Here is a 20,007-nt window from a genome sequence, read left to right on the forward strand (position 1 = left end):
AAAGTAATGGAAGCGATGCTGAAGGAAAGGATAGTGAATTTCCTGGAAGACAATAAGTTGCAAGATCCGAGACAACATGGTTTTACCAGAGGGAAATCGTGCCAAACGAATCTCATTGGATTCTTTGGATGACCGGAGAATTGAATCATGGGTATAAAAAAACTCCACAGAACAGCTAGATAATTTTTTTCTTCTGCTGAACACTAGACCTCCTTTTAAATGGGCTTCATCAGGAACAGAGTGCTATAACATGATGCTGGAAATAGCTAAACGGAATTTTTTGGTGCTCCGTTCCTGAAACGGTGGTGGCCCCCGTTGAACGTAAAGACGAGTGCTTTATTCATGCCATTAAGCTAAGTGCTTTCATTTTTTTTGATGCTGTAAATTTATCAGTCGATTTTTCCAGCATTTAAGAATCTGGTTTAAGAGTATATTTTTGTTAGAGCAAATTAACTATGCCCATTTAAAAGGCAGTCTAGTGTTCAGCAGAAGAAAAATTATCCAGCTGTTCTGTTTTGTGGAGTTTTTTTATACCCAGTGATAGAACCGGGCGAGTGTTACTTCTGTTATCAGTAACCTCGCTCTAATTTGTGGCAGTTTGCCTCAGGTTTTTGAGGGTTTTTCTCCACTTTAATGCACTTCCTCTGAAGTTTTGTTTTCTAGAGTCCCTGTATATTTTTGTATTATATTACGAGTTTTGACTCTAGTTGATACTGCAACTTGTGTTGTTTTTTTGAGTGATGTAAGGTCTGTTATGAATCGTTTGGAGGCGGACCTTATCAGGTTGCTGGGGCAAATATCCAATTTGGAGTGTGTTTTGGAAAATGTGTTCAGTGCTTGGAGTTATGGTTTCTTCGGTTAGCAGATCGAAGTCATTCCAGGTTTGATCTGCTGGGTGTTCACCGGGAGTTGGGTCAAGGCAGTCCATAAATTTTTCGTGATGTGTGGTAATGTGGATCAAAGTTTTATCATTTTCTCATTGAAGTATTTGGCCAGTTGGTCAGCCGAAGGGGTGTCTGTGCTGTCTGTGGTCACCAGTGTAGTGTCTATTAGTTCACGAGTTGGTAGAGCTTGTGTGCATCTTTGTAGTCTGGTCCTATTTTGGTTTTGTAATATGCTCTTTTGGTTTGTCTTATTTCCAAGCTTTTTTTTGTTTGCCATGCGCATTTGAGACTCCTGACGTGTTTTTAGTTTTTTGTTCTTCGTTGAACCAAGATATTGATTGAGCTGTGTCTTCGTGTGGTTCTTGTTTGTAGTGGTGCAATTTCGTCTAGTATTGTTCCTGCATCTGTCGTCCCAATTTTGGAGATAGTGTTTGGAATCTGTCTGTGCTAGCCATTCGTTTTTGTAGATTTATTGCCAGAATGTATCAGGATCAATCTGTCCTCTAGTGGTGTAGGTTGTGCATTCCTGCTTGGGGTGGGTGTCTTTCCCCCCCCCCCCTCCCCGCCATTGTAGGGCTGTGTTTAATTTATGGTGGTCTGACCATGGAATGGCTGTCCATTTTGTATCTGTGAATATAAAATTTGTAGTCTAAGGAAAGTATGTATGTGATATCACTTGTATGTCCTTTGACATGTGTAGCTTGCATATTGGGCAAGTTAAGGTCCCATAATTGTAGGAAGTCCTTGCAGTCTCATGTATTGAATGCCATAGAGTCATGTGTAGGTTTGCCCCCTATTGAGTAGATTGGAGTTGGATACACATGTATTAGATATGAAATCCATAAAGGTTGACTGGCATTCTTGCCAATTTCCTGGTGGTCTGTAAAACAGAATCCAGCACACTAACCTGCTTGACCATCTAAATGTAGTCCTAACTGAGGCAATTTCGAGTTTAGGTGTAATAGACTCAGCTGTTACGGGGAAGTGGGATCTATAAATTAGTGCTATTCCGCCGCCTCTTTTTTTTGTCCAGTGCGTAATTTTGTGGCCTGGTGGGCAGAGTTCTAGGATTATGGGGTCCTTGTGATCGTGGATCCAAGTTTTGCTGATGCGTGCTAGGTCAAGATTGTCTGCCGTGATCCAGTCATTTGTTTTATTTACTACTGATCTGGTGTTTATGTATCCCACCTGAATTGTTTGGTAAGGGTCTTTTATGTTCGTAGTTGTGGTGATTTTCTTAAGTTTTTTTATGTCCTTTCTTTCCTTTATTATGATTGTCCCCTTGGGGTAGTTTTTTCATTCTATTGGTTATTGTTCTGGTGAGGTGTAGTGTGCTTGGGTAATCTGAATAGATTAAGTGTTGTTGGTATTTGTGAAGGGGGTGGTTAGTGTTTGGTGAATTAGTGATAGTGTGTAGGTTATTAGAATTAGCTTGGTGACAATCATTTTGTTGTATCTCTTTAGTTACGCAGCTGAACTAGGAGTTGTGAAAGGCTGTAAACCTTGTACGAGATAAGAGGTATATATGAATATTTAGCAGTGCAATATATTAGCCACGGTATATATAATAACTTTATGCTTATATCGTGACAGGATGTAAGCCTTGTACGAGATATTAGGTATGTATGAGTATTCAGCAGTGCAATATAGCAGCTAAGATATATACGATGTTCCTATTCAGTAGGTAAAAAAACTGATACATGGTATATATGAATGTTCAGCACTGTAGTATACGTAGAAGCAAGGTGCATGCGTTAATCCTGTGCAGTAGATACCTCTTGATAATCGTAAACCTGTATTTGTAACGTTACAATGTACACTTTCATGCAAGGGCAGAATATATACACAATCGGGTAACATTTATATGCATCCAACAGGTTGAAATCTCAGCAACAGCACCTTGTCTTTCATTCCCAGCCCTTGGATATTTATAATCGGATCTTTGTCCAGATTTTCTGTTTGGATCTGTAGACACTACCTGTGTGGACAGAGGTTGCATCTCTCCAAAACCATCCATATTGCTCCCTCTGTTCCCCAGTTGCCCTGAATTTCAGCTGCTTTTATATTTTTTCACACTGCCTCTAATCCCTTTTCAGCCATCTGTGCTTCCTAAAAAAAAGTGAGTCTGGGTGTGGCCTAATGGTTAGTGCAGTGGGCTTTGATCATGGCCACCTGGGTTCAATTCCCACTGCAGCTGCTTATGACATTGGGCAAGTCACTTAACCCTCCATTGCCCCAGTTACCAAAACTTAGATTGTGAGGATGATGGATATATGGAATGACATCCCGGTGGAGGTGGTGGAGACAACTGTAAGAAAGCTTGGAACAGGCACAAAGGTTCTGTAGGGAAGAGGAAGGAACTGATGGTATGGATGAGCAGACTGGTCTTGATCTTGTAAAGTATGTTTTGGGGGTGAAGGGACTTTCCTGAATACAAAACGTTTCCATAACTTTGTAAAGTTGCAAGACTGTATATTAGATACTGAAATTTGCAGCCTATATGAATGTATTTAAAGTGGATGCATGGCTTTCTGGATAACGGTGAAGCTCCAGGGTATATGTCAGACCTTATTGACCTACCTACCAGGAACTGTACTAGCTCATCACGTACCTTCCTGAATCTACTACTACTACTACTTAACATTTCTAGAGCGCTACTAGGGTTACGCAGCGCTGTACAAATTAACAATTAAGGATGGTCCCTGCTCGGAAGAGCTTACAATCTAAAGGACGAAATGTCAAGTTGGGGTAGATAAGTTTTCTGAGAAGAGGTGTAGTGATTAGGAGCCGAAGGCGACATTGAAGAGGTGGGCTTTGAGCATTGATTTGAAGATGGGTAGGGAGGGGGCACGGCGTATGGGCTCGGAGTTTGTTCCAGGCATGGGGTGAGGTGAGATAGAAGGGACGGAGCCTGGAGTTGGAGGTGGTGGAGAAGGGTACTGAAAGGAGGGATTTGTCTTGAGAGCGGAGGTTACGGGTAGGGATGTAAGGGGAGATGAGGGTAGAGAGGTACGGAGGGGCCGCAGATCGAGTGCATTTGTAGGTGAGTAAGAGAAGCTTGAACTGTATGCAGTATCTGATTGGGAGCCAGTGAAGTGACTTGAGGAGAGGGGTGATATGAGTATATCGGTTAAGGTGGAAGATAAGACGTGCGGCAGAGTTCTGGATGGACTGAAGGGGGAGTAGATGGCTACGTGGGAGGCCGGTCAGGAGTAGGTTGCAGTAGTCAAGGTGAGAGGTAATGAGAGAGTGGATGAGAGTTCAGGTGGTGTGCTCGGAGAGGAAGGGGCGAATTTTGCTGATGTCAAGGTGCCCTTGACCTGGATTGGCCACTGTCGGTGACAGGATGCTGGGCTAGATGGACCTTTGGTCTTTCCCAGTATGGCACTACTTATGTACTTATGTAGGAGGAAGCGACAGGTCTTGGCTATCTGCTGGATGTGCGCAGAAAAGGAGAGGGAGGAGTCGAAGATAACACCGAGGTTGCGGGCAGATGAGACGGGGACGATGAGGGTGTTCTCAACTGAGATAGAGAGTGAAGGGAGAGGGGAAGTGGGTTTGGGTGGGAAGACAATAAGTTCAGTCTTAGACATATTCAGTTTCAGGTGGCGGTTGGACATCCAGGCAGCAATGTCGGATAAGCAGGCCGAGACTTTGGCCTGGGTATCCGCAGTGATTTCTGGTGTGGAGAGAGAAAGCTGGGTGTCATCGGCATAAAGATGATAGTGGAAACCATGAGAAGAAATCAGGGAGCCTAAGGAAGAGGTGTAGATTGAAAAAAGAAGGGGCCCAAGGACAGATCCCTGAGGAACTCCAACAGAGAGCGGGATAGGGGAGGAGGACGAACCATGAGAGTGTACTCTGTCCTCTCCTGGTTCTCTTATCTCTCCCATTGTACCTTCAGAGCCCTGGAACCCAAGGGAGGACAGTGTGTCAAGAAGTAGGTTGTGATTGACAGTGTCGAAAGCGGCGGATAGGTCGAGGAGGATGAGGATGGAGTAGTGACCTTTGGATTTGGCGAGGAACAGGTCATTGCAGGCCTTAGATAGTGCCGTTTCTGTTGAGTGTAGGGGGCGAAAGCCGGATTGGAGCGGATCAAGGATGGCATGAGAGGAGAGAAAATCAATACAGCGGCTGTGAACGGCGCGTTCAAGTATCTTGGAGAGGAAGGGTAGGAGGGAAATGGGGCGGTAGTTGGAGGGACAGGTAGGGTCAAGTGATGGTTTTTTGAGGAGTGGTGTGACCACAGCATGCTTGAAGGTGTCCGGGACAGATGCAGTGGAGAGAGAGAGGTTAAGTATATGACAGATGGTAAGGGATTGATCTAGCTTCTCCTACATATGTACGCAAATCTGGAATGAATTACCAAAACCCATAATAACCCACGACACAGTGAACTTCAGTAAACTATTGAAAACCTATTTATTTAAGAAAGCTTACAATAACTCATTCTAAATCACACCGATACAAAATATATTATTTGTCTTAATTGTTTATGCTAAATTACCCTGATTTATAGTTTAATATTCCTAATTGTTCAAGTTAATCTGTCACAAATGAAGTTTAACCTAATACCTTTCAGTTCTTATAAGATGAACTTTCCTTCCTGTAACCTAATCCACTCTGTCTCCTCTTCCTCAACTATCTATTTCTCCTTTCCGGAACTGGTAATCACCATTTACGGAACTATGTAAGCCACATTGAGCCTGCAAATAGGTGGGAAAATGTGGGATACAAATGTTATAAATAAATAAAATACCTTGGTGGTGCAATTGGCTGAGGTATACAATCTAAAGTTTTGAGGCTTACATATCTGGAGAACACGGGCTTGCAATGACAAAACATGTGATCGCTCTTCTTTTCAGAATGCTTATCGGTTAACATGGAAGAAAATTGGGAGCAATCGAACTTAGGACCAGCAGATGACCTGTGGACCACAAAGTGTGATGGCCTGGTGAGATTGCGTATGGATGAAACGAGATATGGGTCAGAGCCTCCGGTCACTGTTCACCAGCTCTTCCAACAAGCAGTTCAACAGTATGGTGATTGGCCCGCACTGGCTGTGAAGAAAGATGGGCAGTGGGAAACCATCACCTATCTGCAGTATTACCAGTCTTGCCAGACAGCAGCCAAAGGCTTCCTAAAAGTGAGTTCGTGCACATCTTTACCAGAGGGATGTGGGGTGATTGTAAGGGATGGATAAGTCCTGTAATGCTACTGTCTCCTGATCTTTCAGCTTGGACTGCAACCTTACCATGGTGTTGGGATCATAGGCTTTAACGCCCCAGAATGGTTTTTCTCCAGTATTGGCGCTATCATGGCAGGGTAAGTGCTATTTAATACCCAGTACTGAAGGATCGGTCCTCCCTGGGGGAGTGTGGGACCAAACTTAGCAATGGGATTCTGGATTCAGCACGCAGGAATCACTGGCTGCCAATTCCTTAGTTGAAGCTAGTTTTCTGACCTTGAAATTGAAGGGAATTGGTTCAGGGAACTTAGGGCTTCTTTTACAAAGCCGCGCTAGCGATTCCCACGCGCTGAACGAGAGGAAGGCCGTTCAATTCCTATGGGTTTCCTCTCTTGCCACGCGGGACTTGCTTGCGCAGCTTTGAAAAAGAAGCCCTTAGCCAGCTGGGTGGCTTTAGTGTGTTAGTAATGCCCCTTGGAAGAGGGGGGGGGGGGTGACATCTTAATCCTGTGGCTCACTAAGGGGCCAGATGGTGAAATCTAGCACCAAACTAGCAGACGCAGAGTGTCCAGAGGGCTGTAGAATGGAAAACGTGCACCAAAGATAGACACAAATTTATTTATTTATTTAATACATTTATATCCCACATTTTCCCGCTAATTGCAGGCTCAATGTGGCTTACAGAAAACTGTAGTAAGGCTACAGTGCATCAAGTACAATTATACAATAAGTAAAGTAGTAAATATCCTTGAAAACAACAATATGCAAAAAGATAGGTTAGTGTAGTGGACTGAGAACCAAGGGACTGAGGGGTCCTTTTACTAAGGTGCGCCAAAACGTGGCCTGCACTGGTGTAGACGCGTGTATTGGATGTGCACAGGTCCACTTTTCAGCGCACCTGTAAAAAAGGCCTTTTTGGGGGGGGGGGCGAAAATGGACGTACGTCAAAATAAAAATTGGCATGTGTCCATTTTGGGCCTGAGACCTTACCGCCACCCATTGATCTAGCGGTAAAGTCTCACGTGGTGACCAGGTGGTAATGGTCTACGCGCATACAACGCTGATTACCGCCGCGCGCTAAGTGGACGTGCGTAAAAAATGAAATTGCGTTCAAAATTGACGCAGGTAGGACACGCGTACACAACTTAGTAAAAGTGTCCCTGAGGTTCAAATCCTATTTCAACTTTTTTTTTTTTTTTTTTTTTTAACTGTGAGTCCTCCAGGACCAGCAAAATACCCACCGTACCTAAATATAAAGCCACCTGCAAGTCTGATTGACGTGGTGTACATTCAGGTATAGTAGGTATTCCTCTATTCCTAGAGGGCTCACAATTTTTTTTTTAATTCACACACAAAGTGAGATTTGAAACCGGCTCCTCTGATATCTACTACTACTACTATTTAACATTTCTAAAGCGCTACCAGGGTTACGCAGCGCTGTACAATCTAACAAAGAAGGACAATTGTATTTAAATGTATTCGCACGGATGATGAAGTCATTTGCTATTCCCTGCCAATGCGCAGAACAGCGCAGAAACAAATGCTGCCCTTTAACACTGGCAGCTTTGGTTTTCAAGAGGATTTCATTTCTCACTATCAGCATTTATAGGCTGCCTGGGCTTTTTGCACTTATTATTTTTTTTTAAACTGGAGCGTGCAAGCACACATCGGCACCATTCGTATCAAGTGAAAACAAACTTTGAAATGCTTATTTAAAGGCGCAGAAGAACGGTGCCGATGTGTGCTGTGTTTACCATGTACAGTGGGGGAAATAAGTATTTGATCCCTTGCTGATTTTGTAAGTTTGCCCACTGACAAAGACATGAGCAGCCCATAATTGAAGGGTAGGTTATTGGTAACAGTGAGAGATAGCACATCACAAATTAAATCCGGAAAATCACATTGTGGAAAGTATATGAATTTATTTGCATTCTGCAGAGGGAAATAAGTATTTGATCCCCCACCAACCAGTAAGAGATCTGGCCCCTACAGACCAGGTAGATGCTCCAAATCAACTCGTTACCTGCATGACAGGCAGCTGTCGGCAATGGTCACCTGTATGAAAGACACCTGTCCACAGACTCAGCGAATCAGTCAGACTCTAACCTCTACAAAATGGCCAAGAGCAAGGAGCTGTCTAAGGATGTCAGGGACAAGATCATACACCTGCACAAGGCTGGAATGGGCTACAAAACCATCAGTAAGACGCTGGGCGAGAAGGAGACAACTGTTGGTGCCATAGTAAGAAAATGGAAGAAGTACAAAATGACTGTCAATCGACAAAGATCTGGGGCTCCACGCAAAATCTCACCTCGTGGGGTATCCTTGATCATGAGGAAGGTTAGAAATCAGCCTACAACTACAAGGGGGGAACTTGTCAATGATCTCAAGGCAGCTGGGACCACTGTCACCACGAAAACCATTGGTAACACATTACGACATAACGGATTGCAATCCTGCAGTGCCCGCAAGGTCCCCCTGCTCCGGAAGGCACATGTGACGGCCCGTCTGAAGTTTGCCAGTGAACACCTGGATGATGCCGAGAGTGATTGGGAGAAGGTGCTGTGGTCAGATGAGACAAAAATTGAGCTCTTTGGCATGAACTCAACTCGCCGTGTTTGGAGGAAGAGAAATGCTGCCTATGACCCAAAGAACACCGTCCCCACTGTCAAGAATGGAGGTGGAAATGTTATGTTTTGGGGGTGTTTCTCTGCTAAGGGCACAGGACTACTTCACCGCATCAATGGGAGAATGGATGGGGCCATGTACCGTACAATTCTGAGTGACAACCTCCTTCCCTCCGCCAGGGCCTTAAAAATGGGTCGTGGCTGGGTCTTCCAGCACGACAATGACCCAAAACATACAGCCAAGGCAACAAAGGAGTGGCTCAGGAAGAAGCACATTAGGGTCATGGAGTGGCCTAGCCAGTCACCAGACCTTAATCCCATTGAAAACTTATGGAGGGAGCTGAAGCTGCGAGTTGCCAAGCGACAGCCCAGAACTCTTAATGATTTAGAGATGATCTGCAAAGAGGAGTGGACCAAAATTCCTCCTGACATGTGTGCAAACCTCATCATCAACTACAGAAGACGTCTGACCGCTGTGCTTGCCAACAAGGGTTTTGCCACCAAGTATTAGGTCTTGTTTGCCAGAGGGATTAAATACTTATTTCCCTCTGCAGAATGCAAATAAATTCATATACTTTCCACAATGTGATTTTCCGGATTTAATTTGTGATGTGCTATCTCTCACTGTTACCAATAACCTACCCTTCAATTATGGGCTGCTCATGTCTTTGTCAGTGGGCAAACTTACAAAATCAGCAAGGGATCAAATACTTATTTCCCCCACTGTAACTTGTACACAAGCACCAGGCATGTTCCTCCCTCTTTTCACTTGATAGTGGAAACAGTCTGAGAACATCAGCACTGATGCACTAGGACAGACCGAAGGTCCATCAAGCCCAGTATCCTGTTTCCAACAGTGACCAATCCAGTTCACAAGTACCTGGCAAGATATCAGAACAATAAAACAGATTTTATGCTGCTTATCCTAGAGTATTTGGTGGATTTTCTCAAGTCCATCTTAATGGCATATGGACTTTTCTTTTAGGAAATTATCCAAACCATTTTTTTTAAAACCCTGCTAAGCTAACTGCTTTTACTACATTCTCTGGCAATGAATGTGTAATTGTTGAGTGAAGAATGAGTAGGGTAAAAGAATGGCACGTCCAAAAAAAAAAAAAGGGAGTCAAAGGTTCTTCATGTTTGTTCTTATAAATGCACCTTGGAGCTCAACACAGAACTGTTTTGGCACCAAATGCCTGCCCCAGGAGTCTGCTAGAATGGTGGGTAGGAACACTGGACATAAAATAAGCTTCTAGATAAAGTGCAAATCATTGTCGGACAACAAGGATGTAGAGCGAGAGAGCTGTGTATCCTGTTTGATTATGATTTGCACTTATTGAAGGTTAATGTACAACATTCACACCGTACATTCTAGCACAGACTCATAAGGCAGGTAGTTGCCACTGAAACATGATTCTGTGTAGTCTCAAGGTGGGGTTAATATAGACCCTGAGCAAGAAGAACCTTTGACTCCCTTGTTTTTTGGAAGTGCCATTTTTACCCTACGCTACGCTTGTGGGAATTGAGCATTGCAGAGCTGGGTTTCTGTGCTGATTTGTGCTATGGGGTCTGTACGGTTGGCTTTAGTGATGGACCTTTGAGCATCAGCCCCTACGAGATGTAGGAGGCCTAGATATCTGAATCCTCTATATTGTGCCTTACACAGCAGCATGTAGGTTCCAAAACATTAACCCCCCTGTTTACTAGACCACGTGGCAAACTGAACGGGCTGTGTCAGCATTGGTGCATGGCAACCACTAGTGCAGCTTAGTAAATGGGGGTTAAGTGATGTTAGTTCCAGGTCTTTCAGAACCACAGCTTGTGTACATATTGACTCCCTAAAATACAAGATGAATGGTCAAGGATATCCTGGAAGGACTTGACTCGCAGGCGTAAATCCCAATGTGGCAATGCCAACACAGCCCATGAAGATGTATTTTTAGCCCCACTCGAAACATGCCTAGGCCATATGCACATTCCCAGTTTTACGTGTTTATATACTGGCTTTATATTGCGTATAAAGTTCGATTTTACAAACATCCACATCTCAATTTTTCTAGCATGGCTATCAAATTAGTTCCACCACATAAAAGCGTGTTTCAGAAGGCAGTTAGCTTAGCAGAGTTTAAAAAGGGGTTGGACGGTTTCCTAAAGGACAAGTCCATAAACCGCTACTAAACGGACTTGGAAAAATCCAAAATTCCAGGAATAACATGTATAGAATGTCTGTACGTTTGGGAAGCTTGCCAGGTGCCCTTGGCCTGGATTGGCAACTGTCGTGGACAAAATGCTGGGCTCGATGGACCCTTGGTCTTTTCCCAGTATGGCATTACTTATGTACTTATGTAGTTTATTCTGGTTTTCACCCATTGACATAGCATTTATGGTTCTAAAATAGATACCAAGGGGTCAGGAGAGAGGTGAGTTCCCTACAGGGAGAAACTCCAAAGAAGTGGAATAGGTAGAACTGAACTGCTTTACTGTTTTCCAAAAATACTAGGACTAGGGGGCATGCAATGAAGCTACAAAGTAATAATTCTAAAACAAATCCGAGAATATTTCTTCATTCAACGTGTAATTAAACTCTAGAATTCGTTGCCAGATAATGTGGTAACAGCAGTTAATTTAGCAGGGTTTTAAAAAAGGTTTGGATGGCTTTCTAAAGGAATAGTTCATAGACTGTTAAAATGGACTTGGGGAAAACCCACTGCTTATTTCTAGGATACTAAGAGGCTTATTTTCAAAGCACTTAGCCTCCCAAAGTTCCATAGAAACCTATGGAACTTAGCCTCCCAAAGTGCTTTGAAAATATGCCTCTAACTGTTAAATAATTTTAGACCGTCACTCTGTCCCATAAAGCAAAATATCAAAAAATATTCACAGAATGTGTAAATGCAAATATGATAGTCTTAAGGGCTATTAGACTAAAGTGAGGAAGAGTCTCATATGTAATACACAATAATATTTCTTTCACTCAACAGGTGAATCCATTGCACGTGTAAATGTCTTAATCATTGACTCAACCTCCACCATCCCAATTATACTAGCAAACAAAGACTTGCACAACTTTTTAAATGTACTTCTCAATAATGCACACTGCACTTATCTTAGGCAGGTTGGTGCGCTCTTAAAACCCCGACAGGTCCCTGTTTCGTATTGACTTTATCAAGGGGGAGTGACACCAATTCTGTCGTTAAGGGAAAAAAAGAGAACAGGAAAAAAAAGAAATCAAGTCTTTTGCATATAAATCTTAACCCCATTATTTTAAGTTCTCTAAATATTCGCATGTCTTTCATTAAATCAGCTGATGGCTTACCCGGTTTCTGCCCCAGACATCTATGTGTGCTGGCTTGTTCTAATAAAACCAAAAATGGCGACAGCGTCGTCTTATTATTAGCAGCAAGCAAACAGCTGATGGTGTTGCGTCAAACGTTAATACGTAAAAGACGTAAAAAACATTACGCGACTCTTAAAGGTATAATCACTTAATAAAACTAACTTGAAAAAACCAACTTGAAAGAAACATCTATGGCAGACATTAGAAAACATCATAGAAAAAACTTTTAAGAAAACTTGGGAAAACCCTTGGAGATATATCAAAAGAAACTTCCCCATTGGATATATGTATTTAACCCTGCAGGTTCTGTTGTGCCCAATGTAAAAATCCAAAAAGTTTCACGTTGTAAAACTCTTCTATTGAAATCGCCACCCCTTTTCAGGGGGAGTACTTGCTCAACCACCATACATTTTAAATCTTCTATGGTGTGCTTGTGGGACACCCAATGTTGAACTAAAGGTGCTCCTAAGTTCTGAGCATTTATGCGTGAGCGATGTTCGATCAATCTTTCATGCAGGGATCTGATTGATTTACCAATGTAATATTTACCACAAGGACACACAATGTAATAGATGATGCCCACTGAGCGGCAAGTGGTATGGCTCTTCAATGTAAATGTTTTATCATTACAGGTGAAACTTGTGCCTTCAATAGTTGCAGGGCATGTTTTACAGCGAGATTTCATACATTTGTAATGTCCTACAGGTGTACCATCACTGTTGTTGCTTGATATAATAGGCAAAACAGCAGGACTCAATCTCCTTAAGATTTTTAGGACGTGAAAATGCAGTTCTTATATTATAGTCTGCGAACACGGGATGAGATCTAATAATATCCTAGTGTTTTCTGACTATGCCTGCTGTTGCTTTACTGCCTGGGGTATATCTTGTGACAAACGTCATGATGTGATCATCTTGCTGTTGTTGTTGTGGACCATGAAGTAATAAATCTGTTAAATTTTGCCCTGGTAAATGCACGTTTGATTACTTTACGTGGGTAATTTCTTTGTAATAATTTGGTACCAAATTCCTCTGAATGTGTTTTATAATCCTCATCTGTGGTACAGATACGCTTGAATCGCAAGAATTGAGAAAAAGGGAGACTGTCTTAATGCCTTAGAATGGCAACTGCCAAACTCCAGGAACGTGTTGCGATCTGTGCTTTTAGTAAATACTTTGGTGATAAATTGTTTCCTGGATAAAAATCTCCACATCTAAAAAATGTATCTTGTCATCCGACCACGTTAAAGTGAATTGGATCCTAATGTGCCGTTGGTTCAGCCATTGATGGAATTCTTGTAATTCTTCTGCGCTACCATACCACATTACAAAGATGTCATCGATGTAGCGCCTCCAGGTACCCAAAAGTTCTTTAAAGGGAGAGACATGTAACCATTTCTTTTCAAACGATGCCATATATAAATTTGCTAGAGTAGGCGCAAACGTGGCTCCCATCGCCACTCCCGATTTTTGCATGTAGATAACATCCTGAAAACTGAAAAAATTATTACATAACGCCAACTCCGCCAGTTCATGTAAAAAACTGGTGGGAACTTGATGTGGATTAGGGCGGGCATTTAAGGTGTCAGAGATTTAATAATTCATCTTGCGGAATCATGGTGTATAGAGACTTGATGTCAAAAGTAGCCATTAGAATCGGGGTATCAAGTTACCGTAATTCTTGTAGAATGTTAAGAAAATGCGTTGTCTTTGATAAACGCTGGAGTGGCTTTGACAAAATCTTGTAGAAACGTGTCCACATACACAGATAAAGGTTCAAGAAGAGAACCACGGGATGACATAATCGGTCTTCCAGGAGGATTCAAGAGGTCTTTATGTACTTTGGGCAAGATATATAAAACTGGAATAATCGGTGACTTCTTGTTTAAGTATTGGAATTCCTTCTTCGTAAGGAATCCTGCTTCCTCAGCCCTTTGTGTGATGTTCAAAATTTTATCCTGCAATTCCTTCATGGGATCATGCTGTAAACGAACATACGATGTCATATCTGTCAACTGCAAATTAATCTCATATTTTGACCTGTCCAAGATCACTGTGGCCCCCCCCCCCCCTTGTCAGCACGCTTTACTACCACATCGGTATTAGTTCTCAAAGATTGTAATGCTTTGCGTTCATCTAAGGTCAGATTGTCTCTAAATCTGTGCGCTCCTTTTCTATGAATACATCTTTAAGGACGAGCTGTTTAAAAACCGCTACTACCGTATCGGTGGTATCCATTGGGATTAAGACATTTACACGTGCAATGGATTCACCTGTTGAGTGAAAGAAATATCATCGTGTATTACATATGAGACTCTTCCTCACTTTAGTCTAATAGCCCTTAAGACTATCATATTTGCATTTACACATTCTGTGAATATTTTTTGATATTTCTAGGATAAGCAGCATAACGTGTATTGTACTGTTTTTCGAATCTTGCCAGATACTTGCGATCTGGATTGGCCATTGTTGGCAACAGGATGATGGGCTTGATGGACTTTCGGTTTGATCCAGTAAGACAACACTTATTTATTTATTAGGATTTATTTACCGCCTTTTTGAAGGAATTCACTCAAGGCGGTGTACAGTAAGAATAGATCAAGCATGAGCAATAGACAGTTACAGCAGTAAAAATATTCAACTAATAAAAAGTATGGCATAGTATGCTATTTTAATTCTACAAGGGGAAGCTGTTTTTCAGAGGGCAGGAGTCCCTGTTTTTTCTCCGATAGGGAGTTTTTTTCAGTGACGTAAGAAACCTGACCTCTGAAAGATTTTGATTAGTAAATACAGGACCAGTGATAGATACTTTCAGAAAACAGCTTGAGCGCATGTAAGAAAATATCATGCAAATGAGTTCTAAATAGAACAGCCAAGCTGGGAAGATTTGAGGTCCTCTTAATAAAAGTAAAAATAAACAAGTGTGATTTATTACCAGCTGCAGTTGTTTGAAGCAGAATATTTTGAACATGCCGAAGGAATGGATCCTCAGGAGCTTAGTCAAGATCAGGAGGCGGGGATAGTGCTGGGCAGACTTATACGGTCTGTGCCAGAGCCAGTGGTGGGAGGCAGGGCTGGTGGTTGGGAGGTGAGGATAGTGCTGGGCATACGGTCTGTGCCAGAGCTGGTGGTTGGGAGGCGGGGCTGGTGGTTGGGAGGTGGGGATAGTGCTGAGCAGACTTATACGGTCTGTGCCAGAGCCAGTGGTGGGAGGCAGGGCTGGTGGTTGGGAGGTGAGGATAGTGCTGGGCATACGGTCTGTGCCAGAGCTGGTGGTTGGGAGGCGGGGCTGGTGGTTGGGAGGTGGGGATAGTGCTGAGCAGACTTATACGGTCTGTGCCAGAGCCGGTGGTTGGGAGGTGGGGCTGGTGGTTGGGAGGCGGGGATAGTGCTGGGCAGACTTATATGGTCTGTGCCCTGAAGAGCACAGGTACAAATCAAAGTAGGGTATACACAAAAAGTAGCAAATATGAGTTCTTGTTGGGCAGACTGGATGGACCGTGCAGGTCTTTTTCTGCCGTCATCTACTATGTTACTATGTTACCACGTGGTAATACAATATTAGAATTAGGATAGTATGCTATTTACAATGTCAACACAATACGTAATAGAACATTTTAATAGACTGCATAGGGTATAAGCAAAGATGGAACATATAGATAGGTAAGAGTTAGAAATTAAGGTGATTGATTTGAAGAAAGTTGCACATGAAGTCAGAGAGATGGTTAAATATTATCTCAGCTAGGGTAGGAGTGGATAAACATGTCCCCTTGCAGCATGTGCAGCCTGAGTCAATCCTTGCGTGTGTGAATGAGACTAACAAGTTAGTTACTTCTTCCGTTAAAGGCTTGGTTGAAGAGCCAAGCTTTCACCTGCTTCCTGAAGTAGAGAGTCTTGTGTTAAGCGGAGCCTTTCAGGGAGTGCATTCCAGAGTGTTCTTATGTTATGAGCAAGGAGTAGGGAAGTGCCAGTGGCCATCCAATATAAAGGTCAATACAAAGCTTTACATTAAAATAAAAAAAGTAGATTCCCATGGAACTGTTTTGGCAATAGAATCCCTACCTCAGAAGTCTGTATCTAAAATATATCAAAAAGACATGAAAATTGAGGGTAATGTAAATAAAAATCATATCAATATAACACTTATGGTCTAATATACACGTCACTACTTAATACATCTTGTCTTAGAAGCCACGCAGCATGTGTGTGTAAGATAAATTCATCAGGTACCTTAAAACACGTACACACACACACGCGTAACAATATTAATCCCAATCTTGGTCCTCCACATCAGCTCTTATCCTATTCGTACAGGTCACATCGTGATATCTCTAATCTAATTTCTTCTCCTTTCCTCTCCCCTTTGCTTTTCTCATCTGCTCTGTCTGCAACAAACTTTTCTACATCCATGACCTCTTTCTCTCGTACTCTCCATCTGCTTGCCCTGAGACTTGGCTTTGCCATGAAGTCTTCAGCAGCAGCCCTGTGTCATGGAGGTTACCTCTTCTCCCATACTCACCTGGTTGGCCACGGAGCTGGTGTTGGGCTACTACTACTCAACCTTTTGTAGATTTGTTTTATTTTACACTTGTATCCCGCATTTTCCCACCTATTTGCAGGCTCAATGTGGCTTACATAGTACCGTAAAGGCATTCGCCAAGTTGGTTGATAACAAATACAATAACAAATATAGTGGTCGAATGAGGTAGGTGTGAATTAGGCAACATGAGGGTCAAAGGGAATGAAGATTGTATATTGTCTAGTATGATCATTAGTTATGCTGGGTGTGGGGATTTATGTTGGATCGGTTGGGTAGGCCTTTTTGAAGAGGTTGGTTTTTACTGATTTTCTGAAGTTTAGGTGGTCATGGATTGTTTTCACAGCTTTTCGGAGTCCGTTCCACAGTTGTGCGCTTACTACTACTACTACTACTTAACATTTCTAGAGTGCTACTAGGGTTACGCAGCGCTGAACAGTTTAACAAAGAAGGACAGTCCCTGCTCGAAGGAGCTTACAATCTAAAGGACAAAATGTCAAGTTGGGGCAGTCAAGATTTCCTGAATAGAGGTGTAGTGGTTAGGTGCTGAAGGCGACACTGAAGAGGTGGGCTTTGAGCAAGGCTTTGAAGATCAGCAGGGAGGGGGCCTGGTGTATGGGCTCAGGGAGTTTATGCCAAGCATGGGATGAGGCGAGGCAGAAAGGGCGGAGCCTGGAGTTGGCGGTGGTGGAGAAGGGTACTGAGAGGAGGGATTTGTCTTGAGCGGAGGCTACGGGTAGGAACGTAAGGGGAGATGAGGGTAGAGAGGTAAGGAGGAGCTGCAGATCGAGTGCATTTGTAGGTTAGTAGGAGAAGCTTGAACTGTGTGCGGTACCTGCGGAAGCCAGTGAAGTGACTTGAGGAGAGGGGTGATATGAGTGTATCGGGCCAGGCGGAAGATAAGACGTGCAGCCGAGTTCTGAAGGGGGGATAGATGGCTAAGTGGGAGGCCAGCGAGGAGTAGGTTGCAGTAGTCAAGGCGAGAGGTGATGAGAGAGTGGACGAGACTTCGGGTGGTGTGCTCAGAGGAAAGGGCAAATTTTGCTAATGTTGTAGAGGAAGAAGCAACAGGTCTTGGCTATCTGCTGGATATGCGCAGAGAAGGAGAGAGAGGAGTTGAAGAGGACTCTGAGGTTGCAGGCAGATGAGACAGGGATGATGAGGGTGTTGTCAACTGAGATAGAGTGGAGGGAGAGGAGAAGTGGGTTCGGGTGGGAAGACAATAAGCTCGGTCTTGGCCATGTTCAGTTTCAGATGGCGGTTGGACATCCAGGCAGCAATGTCAGATAAGCAAGCCAATACTTTGGCCTGGGTTTCGGCAATGATGTCTGGTGTGGAGAGAGAAAGCTGGGTGTCGTCATTATAAAGATGATATTGGAAACTGAGATGAGATCAGGGAGCCCAGGGAAGAGGTGTAGATTGAAAAAAGAAGGGGTCCAAGGACAGATCCCTGAGGAACTCCAACAGAGCGGGATGGGGGTGGAGGAAGAACCATGAGAGTGTACTCTGAAGGTATGGTGGGAGAGAGAAGAGGAGAACCAGGAGAGGACAGAGCCCTGGAACCCAAATGAGGACAGTGTGGCAAGAAGTAAATTGTTTGACAGTGCAAAAGTGGCAGATAGGTTGAGGAGGATGAGGATGGAGTAGTGACCTTTGGATTTGGCAAGGAACAGGTCATTGCAGACAGTGCCGTTTCTGTCGAGTGTAGGGGACGGATCGAGAATGGCATGAGAGGAGAGAAAATCAAGGCAACGGCTGTGAACGGCGGCACGTTCAAGTATCTTGGAGAGGAAGGGTAGGAGGGAAATTGTGCGGTAGTTGGAGGGACAGGTAGGGTCAAGTGATGGTTTTTTGAGGAGTGGTGTGACTACAGCATGCTTGAAGGTGTCAGGGACAGTTGCAGTGGAGAGAGAAAGGTTGAAGATATGACAGATGGGGGGGGGGGGGTGATGGTGGGAGAGATGGTGTTAAGTAAGTTGGTGGGGATGGGGTCAGAGGAACAGGTGGTGCATTTCGAGGAGGAGAGGAGATGGGAGGTTTCCTCTTTGGTGATATCAGGAAAAGAGGAGAAGGAGGCCTGGGTTGGTTGGTTGAGGGAGTGGGTTATAGGGTGAAGAGGAGGAGATGGTTTGGTGGTGAATTCGAGGTTGATCTTCTGCATCTTGTCACGGAAGTATTCAGCCAGTGATTGAGGAGAGAGTGAGGGGGGTGGGAGCGGAGGGCACTTTGAGGAGGGAGTTAAGGATGGCGAAGAGACGATGAGGGTTGGAACTGAGAGAATTAGTCAATTGGGTGTAATAGTCCTGTTTGGCAAGGAATAGGGAGGACTGGAAGGAGGATAGCATGAATTTGTAATGGATGAAATCAGTATGGGTGTGAGATTTCCTCCAGAGGCGTTCAGCCGATCAGGCGAAGGTATCGGGTGCAAGGGGTCAGCCAGGGCTGGGGATTAGTACGCATTGTGGGACGGGAGATGGATGGTGCAAGGGTGTCCAGAGCAGAATAGAGAGTGGCATTGTAAGTTGCGAAACAGGCACACTCGTTAGACGATGCAAACAGCCCGTTAAGCTAAGTGTCTTATATATTCAATTCAACAAAAAAAGTAAAAAATAGGATGGTCGGGGTAAGAGTCAATGATTATATCTAGACACATGTGCATAGATTCACCACGGAGACAGCCTTACATAGTAACATAGTAGATGACGGCAGAAAAAGACCTGCACGGTCCATCCAGTCTGCCCAAGAAATGTGCCACTTTTTGTGTGTACCTTACCTTGATTTGTACCTGTCTTTTTCAGGGCACAGACCATACAAGTCTGCCCAGCACTATCCCTGCCTCCCACCACCGGCTCTGGCACAGACCATATAAGTCTGCCCCGCCTCCCGATCTTGACTAAGCTCCTTAGGATCCATTCCTTCTGCACAGGATTCCTTTATGTTTATCCCACGCATGTTTGAATTCCGTTACCGTTTTCATTTCCACCACCTCCCGCGGGAGGGCATTCCAAGCATCCACTACTCTCTCCATGAAAAAATACTTCCTGACATTTTTCTTGTCTGGCCTCCTTCAATCTCATTTCATGTCCTCTAGTTCTACCGCCTTCCTATCTCTGGAAAAGGTTCGTTTGCGGATTAATACCTTTCAAATATTTGAACGTCTGTATCATATCACCCCTGTTTCTCCTTTCCTCCAGGGTATACATGTTCAGGTCCACAAGTCTCTCCTCATACGTCTTGTAACGCAAATCCCATACCATTCTTGTAGCTTTTCTTTGCACCGCTTCAATTCTTTTTACATCCTTAACAAGATACGGCCTCCAAAACTGAACACAATACTCCAGGTGGTGCATCACCCAGGGGCGTAGGCACGGGTGGGCCTGGTTGGGCCTAGGCCCACCCAGCAGTGGAGCACCTTAGTCAGAAATACAACCTGTT

General features: G+C 43.7%; 1 protein-coding gene across 5 annotated transcripts in view; it reads left to right on the forward strand.

The window, feature by feature from the left end:
* The window catches only part of LOC115462790 (long-chain-fatty-acid--CoA ligase ACSBG2-like), a 130,095-nt gene that overhangs the window by 36,012 nt on the left and 74,076 nt on the right, over positions 1-20,007 (forward strand). For all 5 annotated transcript variants that reach the window (XM_030192791.1, XM_030192793.1, XM_030192792.1 and 2 more), the window contains 2 exons: positions 5,750-6,030; positions 6,121-6,209. In XM_030192791.1, coding sequence (XP_030048651.1) covers positions 5,750-6,030; positions 6,121-6,209 — 370 coding nt within the window. The remainder of the gene's footprint in view (positions 1-5,749; positions 6,031-6,120; positions 6,210-20,007) is intronic.

The sequence above is a fragment of the Microcaecilia unicolor genome, chromosome 2 (assembly GCF_901765095.1).
Source record: "Microcaecilia unicolor chromosome 2, aMicUni1.1, whole genome shotgun sequence".
Taxonomy (NCBI): domain Eukaryota; kingdom Metazoa; phylum Chordata; class Amphibia; order Gymnophiona; family Siphonopidae; genus Microcaecilia; species Microcaecilia unicolor.